The following is a 27,707-nucleotide window of genomic DNA, read 5'->3' as shown; positions in this document are numbered from 1 at the left end:
ATACATACTCCACTTTCTCCCCCTGCCCCCCCTCTTTCTTTATTTGAAACAGTAGGTTGATGATGAACAGAGAAATCTTTTAGGCTATTCCCATATTTTAAAAATACATTACCTGAGTCGGTAGAATAAACTCGGAAACTCTTGTCCCAGAAGCCACAGACCAAGATGTAACGATTATCAGAGGTGATGACAAAACACTGGGAATGTACCTGAATGCTTTGGTCTAAAAGGTCAGTGATTTGCCTTCTGTGCATACCTGTATTGCTGGCTGAACAGAAAGACACACAGATCAAGAAATTTTAGCATCCACATTCACAGAACAAAAGCACATTTTTAGACGCTTACGTTCACACCAAAGCTATTGCTCACTGCTGTTACTTGTTCTTTGTGGCAGGGACATTTTCTGTCTACTTTTACTATAAAATACTCATTACGCTTCTGGGAACAATGCTAATTCCTTGTAGTATATATTCTAAAATAGAAGAAAGCCCTTCTTTAAGTCAAATGCAGCTGACAAATATAAATGAAAGATTGCAAAAGGAATGATACATAAAAATGTAATAAGCTTCCTTCCCTGCTTCTTCTAGTATAGGAAATTAAAAATTAAGAAACAGATGAAGGGAATGTAATTGTAAGACAGTACATATACATATATGCTATATAGTGGCTCAACTGCAGCAGACAATGGAATTATGATTTCAAAATCATACAAAAGTTGTATTGCATTGCAAGCAGTGTAATTTTAAAAAAGCCTAACTGCAGTAAACGTCACTACCATTTCACAGTTTTTTGAGCTTTGCACAAGAATTAACCAGCTTATCTCCACAATCTCCTTTAGGATTGAGAGAAAATAAATTACCCTATTTTGATCACCTGCTGTTTTATTTCCCCAGATAATCTTGCATTGTGAACCCACAGAATGGACAGGAATCAATTAATGAACACATTTTTCATATTATATTTTGCCCTTATTAATTGATGTGTGTGCATATATATACATACATATGGGTCCCTATAGATATATATAATGAAAATCCTACACTGTAGGAAGAACTTTTAATGTGCTTTGCTCCCGAGGGAACCTGACTCCCATCCCAGGCAAGTAAGTTCTCCTGGACCTGGGTTTGTCTGCAGACTGCTCGGAGCATCATTACTTCCATTCCAGGTGGGCCCCCAGACCTGTCTCTGTCCTGGTCTTGTGCTCTTCTTTACTCTTAACTTCCTTCCATTCTCACAGTCTAGCTATCCCCTAAGCCTTGGGCTTATTCCATTTACTCCAAATCAAATCCTTAATTTATTTATGCTTTTGCTATGTTTAAAATGTTGATACTGTCTTGTCCATATGGGTAGCAAATAATTTAGCAAGGTATTGCCACTTGCTCCGCAGGTAACACATAACAGGGCCTTGACTGCTGTTGGGACCACTTAAAGAGTAACAACAACGCATTATAAATGCACACTGAAGCATTCGGTATGATAAAATAATGGCAAATACACCCCTCAAAAAACATGCAGACCAACACATTCAGTGCGGGTAAGACCTTCGAAAAAATTCACCTCAGAAAGAGGTCTAGGATCTACGTCATATCAGACATTGCTGTTTTACATCTTCCTGGGCAACTGGAAAATGAGGACAGCAGGAATCCCTCCTTATGACTAAGGCAGCAACAAGATTCCTGCTATAACCATGAAAGTGTAATTTTGTGGTCCTCTTAGGTGTCATTTCTAAGTAAACGTGTCTAGCCACAACTAAAAACCTTTAATATTATCTACATAATTACTTGCTTGTACCCAATGATGCTACTTAACAGTGACAAAGAAAGCCTTAAACCTTTTAAACTATGTCTAATATAATCACAAGGCTGATCTGAGATCTATTGTATGAAGAGAATATTAAACCATTTTTCAGAACTGTAAACATTAATTTTAAAGGTGTTTATACCAAACAAAAGTCAAAGTATTTTGTAAATTAAAGGCAAGCCTGAAAATGGAATTATAATTTTAAAATTATGAAAAATGCAAATGAAAATAAAAATTTTACTTCCTTCCTAATGTTCTTCACAATATGTAGAAAAATTATTGGACAGGCCCAATGTGATTTTGGTTTTTTTGCTGTGGTGGTTTTTTATATTTCTAAGATCTACTTGATGGCAGATTTTAAAGCAGAATATACATTTCCTGCTCCAAACATTTTTTGGATAAAATCTACTTCAGGAAGGAAAGGAGAGTTACAGCACATGTCCTCCTCATTATAATTTATAAGTACTGCATTATTCAGATGGGAATTGATTTTAAAAACTTTGGAAAAACATTTTTTCAGCTCTATAAAATGGTTTGGTATGCCCACACTGTTCCTGATTTAATTATCATAGAGCTTACCCAGCAAAATGGCTACAAAGCAACAGTATGTATCTACAGACCAATACAATGCAGTTCCTACTGTGATATGCATATTAGTTTTGAAATTAATTCTCACTGGCTGACAGACCTGTCATTCTAACCTATCCAGGCAAGTTCATTTTTGCTCTGATTTTGCCATGCTTCTATAATTGGCCACTTCACTTCTTTTTCATTTAAACTACCACCCTGAAATGGACAGTTTAAAAAAAACAGCTAAGTTAAAAGTATAATAGAATTGGGGGCAGGGAGCGGAATCGTGTCTTCTTTGCTCCTGCGAACTGTCCTACAACTAGTTTGTATTTTGGGGTTAGGTTGTTTGAGTTTTTGGGTTTTGATCACGTTTAAGGTTCCATTTGCCACATTACAGGCTCCTGAATTACAGTCCAAGTATGCACTCCCCAAAGTTGGGTCTGTAATGAAAGAACTGTCCAAACTCTAACCATGCTAATAGAAAAATCAGCTCTATATAAACTAATAAACCTCTATAATAAAAAGTCATGAATTGAATCTATTACACTGAGTCATTAAATGAGAGAGACATTCCTCCACTCCTTTTTAATAAAAGAAAATCATACACAAATTTAACTAGTGATGCTGATCAAAAGATCCAATACCCTTGAAAAATGAATACTAATATCTCAATACTAAAACGGAGTGGGCAATATATTTCAACTTTGAAACCACTTTGCAATTACACATTAATCCCCTCAGCCTGAACAGCAGGTCTATGAAGAAAGGATTGATCTCCTTTAATGATGAAACCCTGGCACCATGGTTTTATTTTTCACAACACGGTGCAGTTAAGGACCCCACTGTTATTATGAAAATTTCTTCAGCAAAGGAGCTCCATCACATTACCAGTGCACCAATTCATCATAACGTGCCTCGCTCCTGCTCATCAACAAGTCTGAGTGATGAAAAGATCCAATATTATCCTGACAGTACTTCATGCACATTCTCAATCACACATTATTACAGCATCCATATTAATTTTCACTGACACGCGTCCTAGGCCTGTTCAAATTAGGCAAACCAACGAGGGGGAGTTGATGAAATACCAGCATAGCCACAGCTCATTGCATTCCAATTTGCATGCAAATGGTTTATCAGGAAAATTCCATTCCCAGCAACCAGCAAGTGAAAAACAACCGTAATCTACACTTCAGGGCCACCATACAGAGCTTAATGAATCGCAAAGAGAGAAGGAAGTGACAGACCTATGAGAGGATCGATTTCCACTGGCAGCTGGTAAGGCTGGTCTTGTACAGCACCTTGATGAGCTGGAATTCAGGAAAGAAGATTTTAAAACTCTGCATTTTTTTAATACGTGAAACCACTTACATTTTACAAATCAAAGCTATGTCCTTTTTTTTTAACTATTCAAGATTCTTCTGCATCAGTTGAATTAAAAAAAAAAAATAATTTCCAGGTGCTTTCACAGGCTGCTTATTAAACATTTATTTTAGATTAGTGCTATTCTGAATGTATGCCATCAGCAGCAGCTCCGGTCCTGAGCCATAAGCTCTAGCAGATGCTTTACTGGCAACCTCTCCTGTCGCAACAAAACAAAATTAAGTGGTAAAGAGCACTGAAAACAAAATGTGACAACCATCTGCTGACTGTAGCAAATACTATTTTCCTCTTTACTTTTTAAAGCACTGCTTTGAACAACTGAAGCACAAAGGACTTTTTTTTTAAAAAGTCACTTTATGATGCAGACAGGGAAATCTCATAGTCATCTAGTATTTAAGGATTCATCCATCACCAAAACCCATTTATTTGCAAGTTTGCACAGAAGTTAATATATAATTCTGCCGACCTACATTTCATCTGGGCACCTGGCATACCAGTGAAATGTTTACCTCCTGAATTTTCCTTCAGTGTTTAAAAAAAAAAAAAAAAAAAAAAAAAGAAGCCTTTTTTTTCCACAGCCTCACTAAAAACAAACAAGCAAGCAAGCAAACTCCCCCACCCCCAGCCCACAAGACATTCTTGGAAGCAGAACAAAAAATAATGGCTGAATACTTACACCTATGATTTTTCTATCTACCATCTACAGCTTAAGATAAAAATTAGTATCAATAGCAGGTTTTCATGAGTAACTGGGAAGTCATAGTTCTGCTGCAATGAAACACTAACACAGAACAAAACATGAAATCCATGTGACAAAATGGAGGCACCCTCTTGGGTACCAGTGCCATTAGATGTCAGCAAAGCCACCAAACTCATATACAAAAGCAGGAATGAGATTTTTAATCACACATCACTGACAACCGGTCACTTGGCAACTTAACCTTTTTATCATGATGCCTCATTAGTAAAGACAATGCTGAGCCCACAGCAGGAGATACGGAGTAGCAATGATACCTGCCCTCTAATCCTAGCAGATCCCATTTTGGTATAAAATTTGAAGGCAACAATAGTGAAGGCTAGTCTCAGGAGTCCATACCCAGATATCTTAAGTGTAGCACTCCATTGACAGTCTGCAGCTGACCAGTCTGCTCTCAAAGAGGTGGGGTGAGGAGGGTTTTGGTTTTGTTTGGTTGGCTTTTGTTTGCCTTGAACTGTAGGTTTTCTTGAGCTCTTTGTAAAGGCAAGACAAGTGTAAAATGCCTCTAAATGAAAAAATAGTGACTCAGAGGCACAGCTTACTGGTCTCCCTTTCAGAGGTGAGGGAAAAACCAAAATCTGAAGGTTTTGTTCAACTCAAAACAGTTGATTACTACGCTCAACGATTGGTTTGCTTGCCCACAGATTATCAACCAGCAGATTTACAAGGAAATCAAAATCAACTCCTACCACTTTAGGACCTCTTCTTTTCCCATCACTGTTGTTATGTCCACAGAGGCTATTTTTTAAAAGCCTTGAATATTATATGACCATGGTCACACATCCAAGGTATGAGAGGATATTGCCATCCTCCTTTCAAACAAATGTCAAGAGCCCTGTAAATAGTTCTTGCTCACAAGTTGTTATCTAGACAAGCCTCCCTTCCCCCCCTTCCTTCCCACCTTTCTTTTTAAGCATTTCTTGGGTGGGTGAAATAATACATAGATGTTTCTATTTGTACAATGTTGAGAGGTAATTTGTAAGAATTAGGAAAAAGTGTGGGAGTCATCTGGCTTTTTTCAAAATGTAATCAAGGACCATGGGTCCAGATTTCTTAGTAGGAATTTCAGTGATGTGAATATTACCCTGGTGCAAATATCCTCTATTTAAGTTATTTGAGTAGAAACTCTTTTTTCCCTTTCTTGAAAAGCCTTTGACCAGATTTACTGCATAGCACTGAAATAAACTCCTTTCATGGCTTGGGCCTGAAACTGTCATAGTCAGGGAAAGGACCATGAGTGCCTTTAAGATTAGAGAACCTTAGAATTGAAAACAGCATGACTATATTCTCAAGTCCAACACATTTTTAAAGGAAAACTAATCTGATTGTTTGCTATGCAAACGGATATGTTGTTTTCCTTTCATATTGACAAATACATAACCACCTAATAACTTTGGGATGTTTAAGTTAGAGAAGATACAGATTTCCCATATTATTTTATCTTCTAATTCTCATTGAGTGGCTTTAACATCAGAATATGGTGTTTATAAACAACTAGAAGAAGATAGCAGAAAAGATTTCAAGCAAGTTCTACATGCTTTAAAACTTTTCTTTGACATGATGTGGTTCAGGCTTCCATCTCACTGAAAAACAAATTCAAGAGAAAAGAGTGTGACTTTATCACAATCAAGTAGTGATGATATACTGGTTTTGTCTTCTTGTATAGTGCCTGATGGCCTGGAAAGCACCCTATTGTTGTTACAAACCTTTTGGGTGCTAAACACCTTACTACACAATAGTTCATATTACTTTTTTAAGGAGAAACTAAGTCCACATGTGAAGAGCATGCTGTGTCAATCAACTGGACTTGCTCTTGACACTTTAAATTTAAAACAGTTCTGCAGCAAATTTTGAAACAGACAACAGAAGTACTGCTTGATGGCAGTAGTTTCTTAGGCTACGTACTTTAATTCACTTACCAGGAAGATTGTGCCACTTGTTTACAGCAAATAGCCTATTTGCAGTAACTGTGATCACAGCAGGAGTGGCCAGACCAGGCTGGGTGTTGGCTGCTACATGAGTGACAGGGGAGTTAGATGGGAACTTTAGAACCATGATAACGTCCTGTTGAGCTTGGTCTGTGAACATCAACGGACTCTGCAGGAGGAGATACTGTTGAGTGCACACAACAAGAACCCAAATACACAGGAAAAGAAAACATGGGGAGGAGGAAAGAAGACAGGACAAGAGAAGGAAGATTGGATTAAAACACACAAGATCCAATAGCAGCTGCAGTGAAAAGCAAATGCAGTAATAGTGGACAGGCTTGTGGAAACAACCATTTTCGGTAGAAAAACCTTCATGTACACTATTAATTTGAGGGCCTTGTTGAACACAGGGTGTCTATATACAAACTTTGCTACAGATCACAGCAGATTAAACTAAAAGTTTCCAATCGCCTATCTCTGCCAAAAGAATTCTCCTTCACATCTGCAGAGATAGTATGTCAAGGAAAGCAATGTCAAACTACGATGGAACAAAAAACAAAAAAAAAAAAAAAAAAAAAAAAAAAAAAAAAAAAAAAAAAAAAAAAAGAGTGAGCAAAAGAAATTCCCACTCCCAGAGATTGTCTCAAGTTGCATTAAATTGGCAGACTGCAATTCTTTACAAGCCAGATGAGAACATGAAAGCACATTAAAATAAACAGATACACACATACACTAGATATATGTTCTGTATATATTTCTGGTGTACAAAAATAAGATTTATGAATGCAAAGTAGAAGACTTCACTGCAAATGTGTTTCAAAGGACAAACATAATTAAATGCAGTTGTAAAGAATATAAAGTGGACGTGATTACAGACACTATCCTGCATTGTTTCTAGAAAGACCACAGGGAGGGAATGAATCCAGACTCTCATTTTCAACATAATATTTTTAGGTTTTAGTTTTTTAATTTAATAAGTTGAAAAGTTTAATAACTTTTTAACTAAGCTCTCTAACAATACTGCAAATGTCGAAACAAAATATTGAAGACCTTAGATCAGGATATCAAACATAAGGAGGAAAAGCAAAACTTAATGGGTTTGTGATGGTGTGGTGTACCTAAAAAAGAGAACTCCATTGAGATGTAGAAATACAACCATCCTAGTTCACCAGTAGCCATATTGCTCTAGTATTTGTAATTTTCTAATAACTGAATTAGAACACTAGTGAAGTGTTCTTGGCTATTTTCCACCTGCAATATTTCATTACATATATGTGTATGTAAGTGCATACATTTAATGTATATTTATACAGAACTAATAAAAAAATTAAATACATTTGCATTTTTATTATCACTCCTTTTTAAAAAGTTATTAAGAGTACTTAGAAAAACATATTGCTCTATGAATTCCTATTTACAGTCTTTGCATAAAGGTGTAAATAAAAGCAACTAATAAGCTACCCAGACACCCTTCTGAGCAAGTGGCTAAAAGCCAATCAATATTATGAGTTAATCCTCCCTGGATGCTCATTCAATTAAAGGTGTCAGTAATGCCTCATCTGATGTGGCCTCAATTAAATCCAGCTATCTGATGGTTGAAAACACAAGGGGATACAGCAACAGCAGCAAAACCAGACAAATAGGCAGCCTTCGTGTGACTGCTAATTACTACACCTGGTGTATATTATGGCTTGTGCACTTAACACAGCACGTGGTAGCTCTCAATTCGGCTGTATTCATGCATACATGCACACACATGAAAACAGAAAACTCAGTAAATAATGCAACCAGAAATAATTCAGAATTGTAACAGGAAAAACATCCTTACTGTATTTCACCTCCAGAAATACTACTTTTAAAAGCACTTAACATAGTGCTATTATAAAATCATGTATTAATAACCACAAAACCAGTCAAAGCAAGTGGAGAACTAAGGGGTTTTTTTCTGTTTGTACCTCAGCCCCAAAACCCCACAGGAGTTAGGAACAGTTAACTTCATAAAATTTAACTTCTTCCATTACATACTAAATCTTTACTAATTCAGCGTCATGAAAAATATTATGATAAAACCACACAAACTGCTTCCTGGCATCAAATTTATTTATGTAACAATGGGTCTGACAAATACGTCAACAATCAACTTCTCAAGTTCCTCCTCTTCCTGAAACAAATCCCTCTAAATTAGGGCAAGTGCCTAGTGCATGGCACCATGACAGACGGACGTATGATGAGGGCACTTGGGCTCCCCAGCATCCCTGTTAACGGGGCTCTTCTGAAAGAGAGAGCCCCATGGGTTGCACACACTTGTCACTGCAGTGGTCTGCAGCCCTGGGACACTACGTGGGAGGTGCAATGGGCCAGCAGATCACAAATCAGCACAATCAGCTCCGTCCATCCAGTACATGGGATCCCAGAGCAGGAGCATGTCTACAGCACAGCTGTCAAAGTGTAGTATGTACTGGCCGCAGAAAGGGTGATGGGGATGGGGAGACAGTCAGCTGAGCAAGTCTCATGTACAACACGTGACCTAGCTGAGAAAGGCTAGTAGCTCAATTTGACAAGAAAGTTTACATTTCTTAGACTCCTACATCACAAGGTTTGTAAGCTACTTTGGAAACATTTCAGATTTTTGTGTCATTTTTCTAAAACCTTTTGCAATTCAGATATGGTTTTAATCTAATAACATTAGTCTGCTTGAGTAGGACATACATCTTACAGAACATACAAGAAGAAAATGTCTTTTTATATGTTTCAGTGTAAAATGTCCATCTTAACAACAAGGGAATGCAACCTTTTGAAAAACTTGTGAATTAGCAGACCATTTGCTCCACTTGTCAGAGTATCACTTAACATACTTAGTTCTGGATCTATGACAACACAAATGATATTTTAGACCAAAGGACTGCACACAACATGATATGGAAAGTAATCAGTAATAAAATAATAGTTTGTATAATAAAATTATATTAGACACAAGTAGAGGTAAAAGGGAAAGCATGTTAATGCTCACTGCCTGGATTTTATCACCCTAGCTTTACTGCAAAACACATTTAGTCACATTCTTTGCTATGTAAGTTTCAGCTCATGAATTCCTAGTAATCCTGGTTTTAGGGGAAAACCTATGCCTGGGGGAAAACACAAGGAAGTTCCACCTCCTAAATCCATGCTTCCTGGGGAATCTGCCAAAGATTAACTAAATTGTCTCCATGATGACTGGCTCTCACCTGTACAGGTATGGTATTAAAAAAATCAACTGATGAAGTGTTCTTAGATTACACTGACAAAAAAGGTCTGTACTAGAAATCAATACAATCCTTTCAGCAATAAATAAAATAATAGTTAAGCACTGCATACATTCCCGGTCCTACAAAATCGTAATTCATCTGCTGTTTTTAATAACACAATTCCACAACCACATAAAAGCAAAGCAAAGTGGCCGGTTTTGTAATTTTAAGATAGCAAAGGAAATGAACAAAATGGCAGGTCACAAAGAGTTAACATGGTACTTACCACCTGCATGGCAGAACTTCTTGGAGGATGTGGTTCTATGAGCAGTTGGGAAGGGGTCTGTCCAAAACTTCGTATTTGAGCTTCAACAGCCTGGAAAAGGCACAGGCAGGTTTGCATGTTAAGAGGTGCTAATTACAGGCAATAGAACCATAACTGTCACCTGAAAATGTCATTCCACACTTCTGGCTTGTTTCATGTTGAAAATCAACCCCGTGTGTTCACTGTGGGGCTAAGTGCTTGGCACTGGTACTGAGAATGAGGTAATCATTTTAGGACTGTGGATGCTATTTCCATGAGAAACTCTGCAAAACCTCATCCTGCTCAATGATATTAAACAGAAACAAGCTATTATAATCAGAAACCCTCTTTATTGGCTCCATTTTTCCTTTCTAACACTGGCTTATCCTGTTTGTATCATAACTCAGAAACAAAAGTCAATTTTAAAAAAGTTTCTATAGGTATTAAGAGTGTTCTATTTTCTATTTAAACTTCACTGCTTAGTTTCATAGCAATAACTACAACGAAAGCGACACCGAGCTTTTTTCTTATTTTCATGTTTATTCAAAAAGAGGAAACAACTTTAGGATACGTTAAAGTACCAACAGCAAGACTAATATTAAATGCAGCTGAAGGAGAACGTGAAGATAAAATGCAACAGGGTTTTTTTAAAAGTTTCTCTGTATCTGCAGCAACATCTTTTATCACTTTCTTCATAGGGCACACATGAAGATATTACCTCATGCTTAGTTATTTCTTAAAAATAATTATTCTGAAATGTGTGAACTTATACCTCTTCCCTAGGCATGTCCAACTAGTTTTCCATGTTGCCACCTATTGGCCCACTGGCTTAAAGATAAAATCAAGCAGCCAAAATTCAACAAGTTATTTCTTCAGGCCCCTGCACTATCCACAGAAACGGGCTAATACTACAGAAAATCTTAAACCATTCAGCTTAGATTAAAACTCTTTCATTGTGAGCTAAACTAAGTAAAATTACCTTGCATTTGCTGTGGGCTAACAGATTGCATATGGCCCGATACTTTAGTTTCTCTTTTGCATGGTACATTGAGCCCTACATTCTTCAAAGTGTCTAGTGATGCTGAGTACCTAGATGAGGCATTAGCAAGTCGTACTTTCAAAAGAAGTCCTGAAAACCAGGCCCTTCAAGAAAGTGTTTTAAATGGGACGCTTGAATGCTAAAACACAAAACCACTAGCCACTTTTTAGCTATTAGAACACCAAGTTTTTCTCTCAGAGATTCTTGTTTTTCGTGGTTCAACATACCCTGAGGCTCCCTACACTTATATTTCCCGTTCTATTTTAGCCACCCGTTAAAATTTTTGAGACAATGGAGTAACACTTATGCTGATCTTATTCTTACGAACAACTATTTTTAGATTATAATAATAATAAAGACTATTACTAGGACACACAATGTTCTTCTGTTACAGAAATAACAAAACCAAAAGTAGAATGCACCTGAGGCCTTAAGACCATCAAAAATAATCATCCTCTGATAGGAAACATGCCATCCAAAACACTTGACCTTATTACATTTGGCACAGCATTTGAAACATCCGAACTCACCAGAACAGGAGTTGCAATTACTTTATGGACAGATTCTAACACTCTTGCCCACTCTGGGAAGCACCTTAATCTTTAAAGAACTAGTGAATAACAAGTTTATCAAAAAGCTGGCTGAAATCTGACATACAAACACTGTGATTCAATGAGTGCTCTTTGAGGAACAGCAATATCAGATTCGTGAAACGCTAAAGCTCAGTAAGACCATCAGAGTCCCCTTCCTAGCAATGAGACATGCTACATTAAAATTCAAAACTGGGTTTTTGTGACTCAAGATATCAAGGGAATCTGAGGTCCCTTAAGACATGAGGCATTAACAAAGCAACAGCATACTGGTCAGCAGCTCTACCCTTTCCACAAAAAGCTGTTAGTTTCAAAATCATCCAGATTGAAAAGATTTGCCTACATCTACTTGCAGATTGAGTGGAGTATTTTTACTACCAAATGTGTTGCATTGATGGTAGAACCAGAACACAGGAGGAGCAGAATGCAGACAGTCCTAGATGTCAGTTTTTCAGTGCTTGTTAAAATCTTTATGGAAAATCTACAGTCTATAGGATCCACTATTTATTTCCTGTAAGATACATTTTCAATGTATTATTCAAAATGAATAAAATATTCTTGAAGCACAACTCCCATGCATTTATTTTACAGCTGAAAATAGAATAGATAAAATGAGGAAATAATAAGCTTCAGATTTGTTAACTTCCTTGTATATTGACTTACGATCAATACAGAAACTTCCATTCCCAAATAGTCCATGTTCAGCATTTAAAGGGAGTCAGAATTTTGTCTTACACATGAAATCTGGTATGTCCTTTAATTCCCAATGCTACCTCTACAAACTATACTCTCTTAGATAGTGCCAGTACTAAGAAAGGGAAAATTTAACACAAGATACCACATATTGCTGCAGAGTGTTTCAAATACTTCAAATACATTCATCTTAACAAGAGCCCAAACTGATGTAGAACAAAAATCAGATGTTATAACTGCTTTAATCAATGAAAGATCAGCAGTCAGAATGCTATTTTCCACAGTCCAGATCTCAGGGGAACTCACCACCTTCCAGCAACATAAAAACTGGAAGAGGCACAATATGCTTCCACTGCTTACACACATATATGATGCTCATCACAATCACACTCCTAGACCACACAACGGCAGCAGAAGAACAGCTATTTGTCTCCCACCCACCCTCAGTGTAGAAGAGAATCCCTCTGAGATATTAAAAACAAGTATAAAATATTCTACTCAGCCCGCAAGTAGATAGTCACTGCCTGTTTTCACATAGTGTTCTGTCAGAACTGGTGAAACTGCTGACCAATGGGACAATGCTTTTGCAAAAGCCTGCCTTAGAGGACCACAAATTCTCCATTTCCAGTCTTTAACAGACAGTTTCTACATCCATGTTTATGATCTAGCTTGAGTTTGGGATTTACCGTTCCAGCACAAACAAGTCTTTTAGACTCCTCAGTTTGCATCTTGTCCTTTCAAAACATGAGAGCCTACATTTCCAGGATTACAATAGCGCCCTAACACAATCCTTCCCTTTTAGCCAAAAGAACCGGGAAAAATCTACATTCAGATTATGTCCTACCACAGGTAACAAGGTTTCATAAAACATCAAAACTGTACATAGAGTAAAGGCACAGATATTTGTATCTTTATGTCCCCATTACTGACATCTTCAGAGATCCAAAAGAAATTTGAAAAACTGTGGAGTAAAGGCAATAACACTTGGACAATTGTGTCTAGACATAGTGGCTAGACTTCAGCATAAAAACCTTTTGCATTCCTTTTAATTACCAAGAAAAAAGTAAATATTTCTTTATTTAGCTTCCACATTTCTTAATTATGACCAAGAGAGTGTGCTAGCAACCCCAAATGATGCCTTCCTTTTCCCAGATTGTATTCAAAGTCAATCCAGATGTCAACTCCATGTTCTGATGATGTCTCAGCCAGAAGGATCACATACAGAAGGATGCAAGATGACCTCCCTCTGTCAGCAGAAACATGTGATGGTGGAGCTAGAATCAATCCCCGTTCTCTCAATTTACATAACAATAGAAAGAGAAATACAGGGCATTTTAGCCACCAGGTGTCACTCAGACTTTTGTTCAACCTGTCAAAGAAAATCAGCTAGGAGCAGGGAATCTTTTCCTCAGAGAGGTAATTAATATCTCCTTTGAAGAAAACAACCTACCATTTACCTGAGAATATACAGTAAAATGACCATCAGTCAAAAAGTCATCAACTCACTTTCTAACAAATTATAGCCCAGCTTCTAACTTAATTTTCTTGAAAAATGTATTACTAGCATTAGTCGGCATTACTAAGAGACGGCCAGCTTCTTCTAGTGGCAGAGGAAGGGCACATGTTCTCACATTGCTGAATCCCTCTGGAGCATACAACCATTTACATTATTGTAGATAGAAGCATTTGGGAAATTTGCACAACTAGTTTCACACCTATTAAAGGCACTATATAACTTGAAAGGAATAACCTTTGTTTGAAAGATATCTTTAGTTCCACAAACTCTTATCTCTGAAAGCATGCTGCATACCACAAAGTAAAAGATAGTATCATTCAACATTTTGTTTCACTGCTTCTCAAATATCTCAGTAAAATAGCCTTCTTCCTCTTAATCCTCTACAAAAACAAAACTTTGGTAGGGCCAGAATTGTTCCAGATGCTACAACAAGAAGTAATAAAATGAAACAAGGTAACTAACCCTTTACAATAATCCATACAGTATGCATCTCAAACCACATACTTAAATGATAAACATGGTATTTCGAATGTTAATTAATTTACAAGTATGAAAGCCATAAGCAAATTTCACAAGTTAACATTTACCCGATTACCACAATAACCTGTTACTAAAGAAGTCTCCTGGATCATCTCTTTTCTTGGGGGGTGGGATGGGGAGAAGGGGAATAGGGAAGTAAATTAAAAGAGGAAGAGTGAAAAACTTGAAAACTTGGCTTAGCTATAATGTAGCTTTTGGCCACTGCTTAGTACAGACATTTTCAGTCTCTGAACTTACCCTCTAATCTAACTGTGAAGAAAGTTAATTCAACAGTATGCAGTACCCACCAAATACGGCTGTAAATTTTTTGGGAAGGAGGGTGATGGGGAGGTTGAACATATGGATGCAGTTAAGGTAAAAACAGATGTTTGTTACTTTTCTTTGCAGCAACACTCAGAAACTAAGTCAAAATTGCTTTTTTTTCATGTTTATGTCTGAAAGAACTATAAAATTAAATATGAGGCAGGGTGGGCAGAGGGGGAACTGCAGTGAGTGTCACAGAGAAAGAATGAAACCGTCTCCAGTTTTGAACTCAAATCCTGAGATGAAGGCCTATATAGTTAAAAGGCAAGACATACACCATTTAACTGTAGATTTAAAGACCCTTAAAGGGACTAGTTCAGAGTTGCTTTCATCATGCCTGCTCAGACACAAAACACCAAATTGTCTGAAGAGTCTAACGGCACAGCATACCCACGTTAAAATGCACGCCTCGGTCTGAATGCACAAGCTACAACCTTACCGTTTGCTATGAAGAGGCTACTTTCAGTCAATGTGCCTTTACAGATCTACACCGAAGTACTTCCAGTTACTTCTCAAATCTGTAAGATTTAACTGCCAAACATTTGAAAACCCAGGTGAAATAACATCACACATTGTAACACATATTCTTTCAGCATACGTGTTAGGGACAGAAAATGTTTTGGGTTCATCCTCCATCTTTCTACCCAGTATTTACATCCAGAAGATAACAGCCCTTACAAAAATAATTACTTTGGCTCTGTGCCGCTCCTACCTCACTTTTCAATATTCAAAAAGGTTTACACACATGTTCCTCAGTGATTTCTATTGGCCTGAGCGATATGCAATTATGATTACTTGCTTTCCCTTTCCTTCCACCCAGATGTTGCTTTACAGCACCAGAGAACACAGAATATTTGACAGGTTTCCTCTCAGACAGTGAAGTTGAACGGCTCAGCAGCCAATTGACTAGCTCCTTTCCCCATGGGACCATGATTAAAATCAAGCTCTGATAACAAGTGATCAGAAAACCTCTTCTGACCAGATAGTCACTTAGACTCCTACAGTAAGATTCTTAGTTAAATTCCTCATGGACTACAGAGGCACAGATAACACTAGCTGGAGAACAAGCATGATTCATAACAATTAGATAAAATTGCTGAAAACAGCCTAAAGACTATAGAAGAGAAGCTCTTTGTAGTACCATCTCCCCTTGTTTCATAACAATCCCCGTTAGGTCAAGATTGTGAAAAATGGGCAAAATGCTTTTCTGACACAGGCAATGTATATGCTTGCTGACTGTACACCTGCCCTGGGGATACTGCACTACACTTGACCCAGGGAAAAAATACAGCGCTCAAATGTTAGTACCATAAATTCACACACTCCCATCCGCTCTTTTAAAAATAAAATGAGCAGCCTAATTGCTTCATGCTTCATGCCAGAAAAATCTCGTTTCAACTTTGGAAATCAACCCTTTTATACTGAATCACTTTAATTTTTTTGCTTTATCATTGTACTATTCACTTAACATACTGGTTTAAAGAAAATTGCCTACACTAGCTTTGAAATCTAACAAACAGCAGGGGAGGGAAGGGAGCAAGGAGAGAAGAAAGGCTAAAGAAAAGATACTGTAAGATCAAGAGTTACATACTGTTCTCTAGGTTCATTAAACATGCCCGCGAAACATTTGTGATATACCCTCTGCTAGCCAAGCGGAGTGTAAAAGATGCCTGTTGCAGCCCACTAATGCAGTTACTACTTCAACTCAAGTAACACAGGTTTATGGCTTCAGAGCTGAAGCGTGGGCATAAATACTGCCAACAACCTGCAGAGGGGGACATTATTAGAGTACACCAGCAAGTTGGTATGAAGTAAGAAGTGCACAAGCTTTGCCTGCTGCAGTGCATTAGGGATACAGGTAACAAAACTGAGTATGCCTCATTACACAAGAAAACAACATACAAATGTAGAAATTAAAGCCATCAAATATAAATGAAGCACAGGGTTTTCTTCTTCCTTCCTTGTAAGAAACACATCTGTTGTATAATATTTTTCTTTTTTTCTCCTCCCCCCTCTGCGTAATTTCAGTTCCTTCTGTTTGCTCAAAATACCATAGTTGTCTGTTTGGAAGTTGGTTACTAGTCTAGCCACTTGTTATTTATTAAATCCAAACTACTATAGAAAGTTGGAGCAGGGAGGGGTTACCCTACACAGGATTTATTTTTTTTCTCAAAGCTATTTGCAGTTCATTATATGAATAATACTTTCTTCTGTTCGCATGACAGAAAACTTTAGAAGGGAGCACATAGTAGGATACCTTTCACCAGACCTTTAAAAACAAAACCACTAACCCAGCTCTTAAACATTAAGAAATTTTCTGTGAGAATAAAGAAAAATGAAGTCTTTTTGTCCACACAAATCAGTATGCAATTACATGGCAGTCATTAAAGTGAAACAGGAAGTAATCACAGTTTGTGAGAATACAAATAGATCCCCCTCAGGGCCATGCAAGTTGCTCCAATCTGAATATATACATTCCAGGCATATTAAGCAGAGGCATAGCACGGCCTGGCTGCAATCTCCAGTTCATGCAGCTGTCCGTCTACTGCAGCGTAATCCCAGCTGCCAATCTGAAAGAAACCAGTTAGTCAGAGCAGACACAACCAACAGAAACAAATGTCACTCAATAATGTTCAGAGGCACTGGGTTCATGGATAATTTCAAACAGTATCTCTGTCTGGAGCACTGATGTGCTCATTCAAAACACCTAAATCTTTGGCTACTGGAAAGAAGCAGATAAAAAAACTAGAACTAGAAAAACAGGCCTGGTAGTACTTCAAAGAGACTGACAAAATAAAAAGGGAAAAGAATCTAAAAAGAAAGTTAAGATGAATTTAAAGACCTGCAAATAAATCTGGATTCAGTACGAGCAAAAACCTAAGCAGCTCTGGGGCTAGGTTTTTTTAAATATAACAGTCTTCGTTTTATTTGAGCACCACAACCAAAATTGCCTCGTGTCTTTTTCCACTGTGGCAGCTGAAGATTTCAAGAGAGCAGCTCATTGCTTTCATTTAAAATCAATAATTATCACACAGAAAAGAGTGGCATTGCCATGTGCAAAACCTTGAAATTTCATCAATTTCTGGCATTATTCATTCCCTCCTCTAAATAGCTAAACATAATCTTTAAAACTTGCTGCCTTCACACAGTCTACTTGCTATTTAGCTGACTCCAAATTTTCTGATATAAAACTTTTTCCTCTGGAAAAAAGCAATCTGTTCCAATCTGTTAGCATTCCACAGAATTTCTTCAACTTTGATGCCATCTCTACTTATTAAATAAAAAAGCTTCATTAAAATAAAAGATTTCCATCTGAAGGAGGTTAATACACTGATGTAAAAATCCAATATTTAATGGTCTTTAAACAGTCTCACGTGATCACCTTTCAGAATCTGTAACAACTGTGAAAAAGAAACAATAATTCATTTTGCTAAGCTAAGAAACACATTTATTTAAACTAAGTCATAACTACTACCTGCAAGATCAAACTTGCAGTTTTCAAAGTATGGGTACAATATTATCTCAGTCTTCTACTGCAATGTATGAACTTTTTGTTATCATTTAATAAAATGTAATGTTTAACTGAGACTTGATTTTTGGCCACTGCTTGAGGAAAAGCACCTTCAGCATGACTGCAAGCTTTCTCACTCAAGAAGCAGCTATTGTTCAAATATAACTAATATAATACAGTTTGCTAAGTAAATACCACACCACATCTGCAGCACAGTGGGAACATGGATAAGCTAGACACCCTAGGCTGCAATGCGCAACTACAATGAAAACACTCCAAACAAAAAATTTTTAGTTTCCCAATTACTGTGAAAGTCAATACAGGTATTGTTTGGACTGCATAAAGAGCCTGCAAATAATCAGAGCATGCTGATGACACAAAAAATAATGAAATTTTCATAGCCTGTTCACTTCCATGTTTGATTCAAGGCTAAATGACTTAGTGTATGATAATTGTAGCTAGTATACACTAGTATATCTCATCCTTTCCACATATGGAAGAGGAAAAAAAAGTTAAAAAGCAGAAATGCTTTCTATTCAAAAAAGTTACTTTTGAAGGATTATGAACATCACTTTTTTCCATTCCTTGTTTACCTTTTGATTACTCTTTCTTATTTAATGCTGGCCAACAAATATGTCAGCTATGTAAGACTGACCAGCCAGGCACAAATGAAAATGTACAGAGCCCAGGGGGTCTCAAGGCCTCTCTGGCTCTGATAGATCCACAAGACAGGTCAAGCAAGAAGAGGTGAGGGAACTGACTGCACTGAAAATTTCTATCCTTTGAATTTCAATCAGGGGCTGAGAAAAAAAAAGCTCACTTGGAGCTGAAGAACTAATCCACATGAGTTACCTCCTTCCAAAAAGCTTTACTACTTCCAGCCAAAGCAGTCGTTTGATTCTTATTTTTTTAATCCTTAAACATCGGTCATCTCAGTCCTGCTTTAATTAACTCTAAAATACCACTCTCTTTGCTGCTGGATAGAGAAGCGGAAGCACCAGATAAAATTAGAATCTATTCTGTAATGAAGGACAAAAGAAAACATCCGAGTCAAGTATTTTTCTGGATCGAAACCTAGCTGAATACTCTTATGTCTGTTTCTAAGCGCTGTAGTAAATACATAAGTTAAGACAAAGGGCAGTAAACCCCCATTTGTCATGTCATGTCAAACTCTGGGCTGAATGGAATCAAAGAAGTGCCACACCTCCCAGATATCACAGTAAACACTCGCTTATGCTCATTTTGCCTGTATACTCCTACACCACAGATAGGTCACAGTGTGAGCTGAGATGTGAGAATTAATAGGTAAATGATATGAACTGGTGGCGGGAATGGTGCTCCTGTTATTTTAACGTTCCTTTTACCAGAAGAAAACACTTCATCTTTTCATGGGAGAGCCCCGATGCCCAGCCAAGCTATTTTCATGCAGTAGTGGTACCTGCCCACCCACGACAGCAACGGAGGCTCTGTCTTAGCTACGTTATCCTGCTCTGCATACCTTCAGAGGAAAAGACCAGAGCACGGGTTTGGTTGCAGCTGACATGTCCACCTCTCCCTAGCCATGAAATCAGTGTGCTTCCTTTGAGTATACTCTTCTTAATTCTCCTTCCATATAATGGCATTTTAATATAGATTTGCAATTAAAACTAGACCAATTCTTAACATTTATTTGGCTTTTCACACTGTTCCTGTGCTGTACAATGTCAAGCATGTCATCTGTGCAACACACTTCTGGCCAGAGATGATTCAAAGATTCTTTCTACAGTACATTGAATTTTGCCTGCATGAATTTGTTATTTACTGAATTCAGCACATCCAAATTTACTGCTCTGTGACAATATTTTATAATCACTTGATCCTATTTTTTAAAATTCATCGCAGCCACAACAAAGACTGTTGCTCAACCTGCTAAAAACAGACTGATCGTTTTCCCAACTATTTAGTAAATGTTAACTATGCTATAAATACAAATTGTGTTTATACTTTGTGAAAGATTCACTGTTGTCAGAGTTCTCCAGCTGAGTTAGAGCTGAAATATGCTATTAACTCCCACCATGAACACAGCTAAAAGAGAGGCCAAAAATGGTTTCTTTGGGATAAGATATCAGATCTGCTACTGCTGTCATGAAACTGGGGTCATGTAAACTAAACATCTTTGTAACTTCTTTTGGAAAGCACAGAAGTCTTTCGAACTGTAAATATTTAAAAATAAAATTAGACTCATAAGAGATAGGTCTAAGACGCATAAAACTTACCCAAAGATATTAATCTCAGGCAACATTTAAAAGCTATTATCCATAGAATAATTTATCCCATATGCCTTAAAACTGAAAATAAAAGAATTATTTCCTCTCTTTATATAATCAGAAGTGGCACATTCAAATAACATACCAAATGCTATGTCCAAGCCGATTCTTCACAATTTTTGCAACTCCTCGGTTCATATGGAAATAAAATATCAACAGTAGAAATCAAGGTGCCGATAGAATGGAGAAAGCTGTGCTTCCTAATGTTAAACAGACTACCTTCATGTAACAAAAAGGCACCTTCTCTTCAAAGGAAGAAGTATACAACAACTGAATCATCTAAGGCTAAAAGCAAATCACTTAATGAAGGTATGTGGGATATTAATTGGATGGGACTTATTCTCATCTTTTTCAAACTATTATTGCTAATTTTAAAATCATCAGTCTTCCCTAATTGCTGCCTACAAAGATAATATCAGATTATATTTTAAAAATTATTTAAAGAATACGGTTAGGTGCTTTTTGATAATCATGGTACAAAATTTAGTATGCTTCCTGAAGTTCAGGGGTTCCTATAGTAAAACAATGACGTATTCTCCAAGTAGTACTTTGCCTTCCCGCTATTAACTTCCATCTCTTTTCTTTCCACTTATCCAGTGTTTATGCTAGCTACATAGGGGTATCAGTGGAGAGATGGACTTTTAATTAGGAACTCTGAGTGCAGCCCAGATTCACGATCATCCTTTGTTACGCTACACTAGAGACAAGAGAAATTTCTATTCTTCTGACCAAAACACTAATGGAATACCCACAAATCAGTCCAAGATATAAATTAATTTCTATGGATTGTGCTTCACCACTTAATCAGTTGCTTGTCTGAAAGGCTTAGATCTAATTCTACTTTTTTTTTTTTTTTTTTTTTTTTGCATTCTTGGGCAGCTATTGCAAAAAGAGAGCAGAATTTGTGATAAGAAGGTGCTGTGAATTCTCTCCAGAACAGTTGGATGACATTTATCTGTGCTACTGTGACTCCTTGCCCCTTTCATACAGACAACAAAAAAGCCCTTCCATGGCAGATCTTGTGATTGGGAGTTCCACAGATCAAAACGTGGTGTTCAAGAATGAGTCAACAGAAGGTGGTCACAGAGCATACCTCTGCTGGCAAATACTCTATTTTCCACCAGAAATAGATGTGATATTTACTGCTTGCCAACTGAACAGCAACTTCCCTCAGCAGTTGTAACCTCCTTCAGCAAGATACGCAAGTACAAGGATCAGAATCAATGACAATGCTGCTAAAATGGCTCAAGGAAAAAAGAGGAGGATGAAGGAATGGTCTCTGCAGGGACAAGTAGTGCACAGATACGCCATCAGGTATACTGGAACTCTTGCCTTGCTTCTCCTGGTTGCAGCTCCCTTCCCCCACTGGCTGCAACTCAAACCCTTCTCTCTTGATCTACTCCCCTCCCCCTGAGATTTGCCTTTGAATTATGCAAGCTTTGCACTCTCCAGGGTTTATCTGCCAAAAGGTAGCATGTGGCCCATGGTTTGCATTTTAGTTTAAAATTTTCTATTATAGCAGTCAGATCCTTTCAAAATACTTTACTTCCTTTATTCCCATAGGCAGAAAGAATGGCAGGAAAAAATTGTTCACAGCAGTATGAGAGGATGTAAAAGTTCTACATTTTCAGTTTAAAAAAAAGAAAGGAGGAATATGGTTTTAATCAAGTAGTTTTCCTTCCTAGACGAGTGCTTCCTTCTTGTAATATATATAACCTGACTGCCTATAAAAATAAAGGTGCCAGTTGGAGCCATTTAGGAGACCTAAGGAAATTCTGCATTAACCTGAACTCCTCCACTCCTCAGTTCCTTCCCCTATTATTCTGTGTGTGGCCTCTCCTGATGGGTTAGGTCACCAATATCCATACATGTATCTGTGAAGATACTTCAGAAACACATGCATCATAGGCTTCTCATTACCGATGTGGTCCATGCTTAGCATAGACTATGTGGAGAAATTACCATGGTTTAAGCACATGCTATTATTTCCATATGAAATCTAAAAGCCTCAGTAACTCGCAACTCTCAGAGTATATAGAAGCTTTTCCTTGTTTTAGGTTTGCACATAAAAATGTATTTTCTGCTACAACGGTCAAGATTTAACGACCCAAACCCTAAACCAAACCCTTATCAAGAGGAGAAAGCCAAAAGCATTCTTTTTGAAATCAAGAAATCCAGAGTAAAATTTCCGGTTTAATAGTTGCCTAATAAACAGATACTAAATCTGAGGTGTCGTGCCTGCCTAAAAATAGTGTTAATTGTCCAGATCAGAAAATCATTTGCCCTCTAACCAGGAATTTGGTGAAGAAAAGAAGAAATACTTTCTAGCAAGCTGACTGAAGGAGAAAAATAAATGTGATTGAAGCTGTTCGGCAGTACAGAATGTTAGCACAGGTCCTCAGGGAGATGGATTACTAAGCAGGAAGAAGGTGAGGCTGTCAAAGGTGCATGATAAATTCATTTAGTACATAGATATAGAATGATTATGCACATAGATATACACACAAACAGATTTTTTATTACTTTCATCTCTACTCATAAGTGAAAACAGAATAACTCACCATTGGTGATGACAGTCATTAAATCTCTGCACTGTCAATATCGTATCAGAGCTGATCATATGTACCATTTCAAACTACATATACATATTTACATAATAAAAAATATGCTTTACAAAATACATGTAAGTAGCAAGGGATACCTAACTAAAGAGGAATCTTTTTACTGTTTTACTGACCTGCTTAAAGATACTAAATAAAAATATTCCATTGGACCAATCTTCAAGTAACTCAGAGCAGAAGTGCTACAAGATACCATTCATTCTGCTGCCTGCATTCATCAGCATGTATTTTTGACATCATCAGTAGTGTTTTGAAATTCTGCGGCTGCTAAGCTACTCCATTATTACGAACTCAACAACACTGCTATTCTCCCTCTCCTGTTTTCATTTTTATGTGCCACTCAGTTCAGGCAGCATAGAACAACTCAAAAATAAGAAACATTGTAGTAAAGTACAATAAAAACAAGACAAATTCAAAAGATATGGTAACAAAATATATTACTGTATTTACAGAAGTACAAAGTGAATGCCTTTCTAACTGAGATGATCCACACTTCCAGACAGATTTGTAACTTCCCTGGTCTTAAATTACTTTTTTTCAGGCTACGACACAAGTAGCACAGATCACAGTTAAAGTGATAATAGAACTGTTCTAGAAAAATTAAAAACTACATAAAAATTGTGTGTGGCAGACCTCTATTTTGATTAGTATTACTTCAATTACTAGTTTCATTAATGATGGTTCAATGATGGTTCATTTAATACCAAAATTAAGAACAAATTACACACAACGCCTATTCTATTTTTCAGCTCACGCTTAAACCTAGCACTTCAAGAGTCTAATAAATACTTTTACAAGGTAAGAATATTTCCTTGTCAGTGTACAGTGGACAAACATTATCAAGGAAATGAAAACATGGCAGGGTGAACATCTAGTACCCTTGGGTCAATAACTTTTTCAAACCCAGATGATGACATTTTTTTCTCAAAAGCCAAGTGTTCCAGTAGCTCTTTTCTTAGCTCAATTAAACGTATTTATGTGCAACATCTGTATTTTAGCTCAAAGTGGACCAAGATGCAGTCTGCAGACTGACAGCAACCCACATAACAATGACATCCAGCCACCACTCTTGGTACTTAAGCCAGTCCTTGCATACCCCTACATGCCCTGCATACCCCCAAACTTTTCCATTGCACCCACAAGCCAGCTACAACCCACAGTGTTGCTATGATGTGACTTTCTCTACAGAGGCTGTCAAGGTGCCCCAAACAGTCAGATGGCCAGTATGTACAGAGAAAATAGCATTATTTAAAATATTAATTGCTTACTCCTCAGACCCTCTTTCAATACGCAATAAATAACAAATACTTCAATTAGGATTAGCCTAGAATTCTACAGTGAACCTCAAACCTAAGATTTGTAAGCAGAAATGTCTTCATTCTTGTCTTCATTCAGTTCACACGTATATTGCCTGCTGCTATACATCCAGCCATCCTTTTAAATAAAATTGTTGATAGCATTCATATTACTTTGCTCTCAGGGATTCAGAATATTTTATAACAAAGTACCAGTTACATTTATTCCATAATTAAAATACTTGCAGCTATACTTGATACCAATATATTGCCTGAACAGAGGATGTAAAACCGATCAAAATTCTGTTTTAATCACCCATCACACCCTGCCTTTTTTTTTTTTTTTTTTTTTAAAAACAGCTCTTTAGATGGAGGAGGGAGGAGTCTTTAAGCCCACAATATCCTAAGGGATACTTTAGCAAACAGATTTTTCTGAATGGTGCTGAGTCTGAGTGAGACTACTGATCTTTCCAATGTTTAAATATTTACTTCTGCATATGAAAAATACAGGACGAGTTATTGTTAATTTGACAGCAAGCCAAATAAAAATAATGGAAGCTACAAAACTATGGTGTTTGATGCGTACTGCATATGCAGGATTGCATTAAGAGAGAATTGTTAAACCTGTAAAAGTAAATACAAAAGTGCAAGCCAAATCAAGGTTGCTCACTGTCTTCTGCCATTGAGATCCAGTATTAGTGAAGAAAATGACTGCCCTCAGCAACTGAAGCAATCCTTGAACATTTATTTTTATATTGGCATCCAGTTTGTGCTGAATCCAGGTGCACAAAGTTTAGAGAACAACTTGCATACTTGTTATCTTAATTTTGCATGCTGTGACGACTGGTTCAGGCACCTTGCATTTGACTGGCCTGTAGCCAAACCACAAGAGACCACAAAGATTTGAACATTCACCGGTAGCCTTGAACAACACAGAATCTTTACACTTTCAACACTGCAGTGGTTAACAAAGATTTTCCTTTCCTATATTTAAAGTACAAACTTACCTCTCTCAATATGGGATCCGTTATTGAACTTAAATTAACAGCTCCTTCATAAGTCAAATAGTAGAATACATTCAGGGACCTAACAGCCTCCGGCCCTTGCTGTTTGTAGCCAAAAATCAGATCAATCCACTGGTGAAGCTGGCAGGAAACAAACTCACTTTCTAATGCCTGTAAAAAAACCACACACGAAATATATAAACTTGAGTTTGCCAGATAGTCATCATTTCATAGTAGTAGAAGCATGTTTTGAATAGCGTACAAAATTATCTTAACATGTCTAAGTACAAAATTGATAACAGGATTTTAGACACTCTATCAAAAAAAAAAAAAAAAAAGTGGGCCCTGTGATAGATGTCAGAGTCTCATGCCCTACTCCCCGCTGACCAGAAGACCTTGCTTTTTAAAACTGTAATAGTGGGAATAAGGAAAAAAAAAAAAAAAAAAAAAGGCATTAAGTGGATAGCATTTATGGACAGCCAGGCTATGTTTTTATGAACTCTCGAGATGAAATTGTGCTTTTCTGTGTGATGTGCACAGTGAATAATAACAGCACGATAATCTGATTCTGACAGACAGAGAGAAGATTGATAGACTTGGGGAAACTGAACTAACTAGGGATGCTAGGGTACAAATTATTTAAAATGCTGGAATATCAACTTGTTATTACTTTTATGCATTTCTTGTATATAACTCTTATACAAACCTATACAGAAACAGTACTATGCTGAATGATTAAGCCACCTTTCTGAAGATGTTATCCAGTTACAACCCAATCCCCAAGACAAAAGCATCCAAACAATAATGAATGTCTCCATAATGGTATTAGATACAGCACATATATATTAAAAGATGACTTAAAAATCATTGTCATCTAAAGAGTTAATTCATCTAGATTAAATCACTAGCAGGATTAGCTTTCTCTGTTTTACACAGAGGATTCAATATATTTCTTATTTGAATGAGCAAATGAAACAACGTAACAAAGTCTGATATTCTTTTCATCTAACAAAACGAATGGCATTTTCCTTGTAAAGGAAATTCCTAATTTTGAGCAGAGGAAGTTAAAATTAATCTGAAAACCAAGGAAATCACTCTGCAATTTGCACACAAAAATGATGGGTTTGTTTCATTAACCGATGCCTGAGAACAACATTTAAATTGACACATAAAACCAGCAATTGTCTTAATTTGTGTGGTGCACTCCACACAAAAGCCCTAAATATGTTCAAATTAGAGCAAGCTGCTTGATTGTCACTGCAGTCTCATGTCATATTAATGCATGACAAACATTAAACCATACACTTAAATGGCAATTTATATCATTTAAATGTTTACTGCCACACCAGATCATCACTCATTTAAATGTGACTTTCTGACAGCTAATTTCAGTTAATTTTCCTCGATTCACTTAATTAGAACTTTCAATCAAGAAAAGACCTGTACATATCTTCGACATCATATCATTCTTCTTTTTATTATTATTTTTATTAGGATTCCCAGCTACTGAACTGCTGAAAGCATTCTTTAAAATGAATTACCACACAGTATAGTATCTCTTTGGATGATCATATGGAAATACCTTATAACATATATGCTTAGACAGGATTTTTTTTTCTTATTTTTTTCTTTTTTTTTTTTTTAAATTAAAAAAACCCCAACATTAGACACAGACACACAATTAAAACTATAAAAAACCACAAGCGGGCCAATTAAAAATTAATGATTTCAAAATTGTTTAATAAGATAAAACCAGTCAGTAGTCTCATGAGTGTCCATAATACTACAATGTGCAGCCATAAAATTCTACAGGACTCAGCAAATGACAATGATAGGAATTAATTTCCTTGCTATCCTGCTAAAAAAAATTTAACCCTAGAATATACTTACTATTACCATTATAACTAGTTACTATCAGGAAAAATAGCATTAAGAACTTGTGATTTATATATATATATATATACACACACACACACACACACACACACTTAGTACGTGCAGAGGTTGTTCATATTTTCCTTTTCTTCAAAAGCTAGATTTGTAATAGGTCATATTACCCTCACAAAGCATTTGGACATGACTAACTAAAGGAATATCACTCTGCAATCTCCTCAGATTAACACGATATATAAATCTGATTTTTTCTGAAAAAAGCAAAACTAAAACACACACTGCCTTTTTCGTGGAATGGTTGGGAGCTATCCTGAATTTACTTCTCTTTTCCAAGTTTAAAATTATTTTACACTTGTAATTTATACAGATTCAAAAGTAGACCATTTTGTTTTCATTTTTTTCCACATTAGGCCATCTTACTTCTTTTTTA

General features: G+C 36.8%; 1 protein-coding gene across 4 annotated transcripts in view; it reads right to left on the bottom strand.

Annotated features, from left to right (window-relative positions):
* LRBA (LPS responsive beige-like anchor protein) overlaps positions 1-27,707 on the bottom strand; it is a 431,577-nt gene that overhangs the window by 34,347 nt on the left and 369,523 nt on the right. For 3 of the 4 annotated variants that reach the window (XM_030023944.2, XM_030023952.2, XM_041122528.1), the window contains 5 exons: positions 25,388-25,555; positions 9,949-10,038; positions 6,430-6,622; positions 3,618-3,680; positions 113-268 (listed from right to left, as the gene is read on the bottom strand). In XM_030023944.2, the coding sequence (XP_029879804.1) occupies positions 113-268; positions 3,618-3,680; positions 6,430-6,622; positions 9,949-10,038; positions 25,388-25,555 (670 nt within the window). The remainder of the gene's footprint in view (positions 1-112; positions 269-3,617; positions 3,681-6,429; positions 6,623-9,948; positions 10,039-25,387; positions 25,556-27,707) is intronic. The other variant, XM_030023959.2, reaches the window with a different exon arrangement.

This window comes from Aquila chrysaetos, chromosome 1 (genome assembly GCF_900496995.4).
Source record: "Aquila chrysaetos chrysaetos chromosome 1, bAquChr1.4, whole genome shotgun sequence".
Lineage (NCBI taxonomy): Eukaryota > Metazoa > Chordata > Aves > Accipitriformes > Accipitridae > Aquila > Aquila chrysaetos.
The sequence above is the reverse complement of the archived record's forward strand: the minus strand, read 5'-3'. Positions and strand labels throughout refer to the sequence as shown.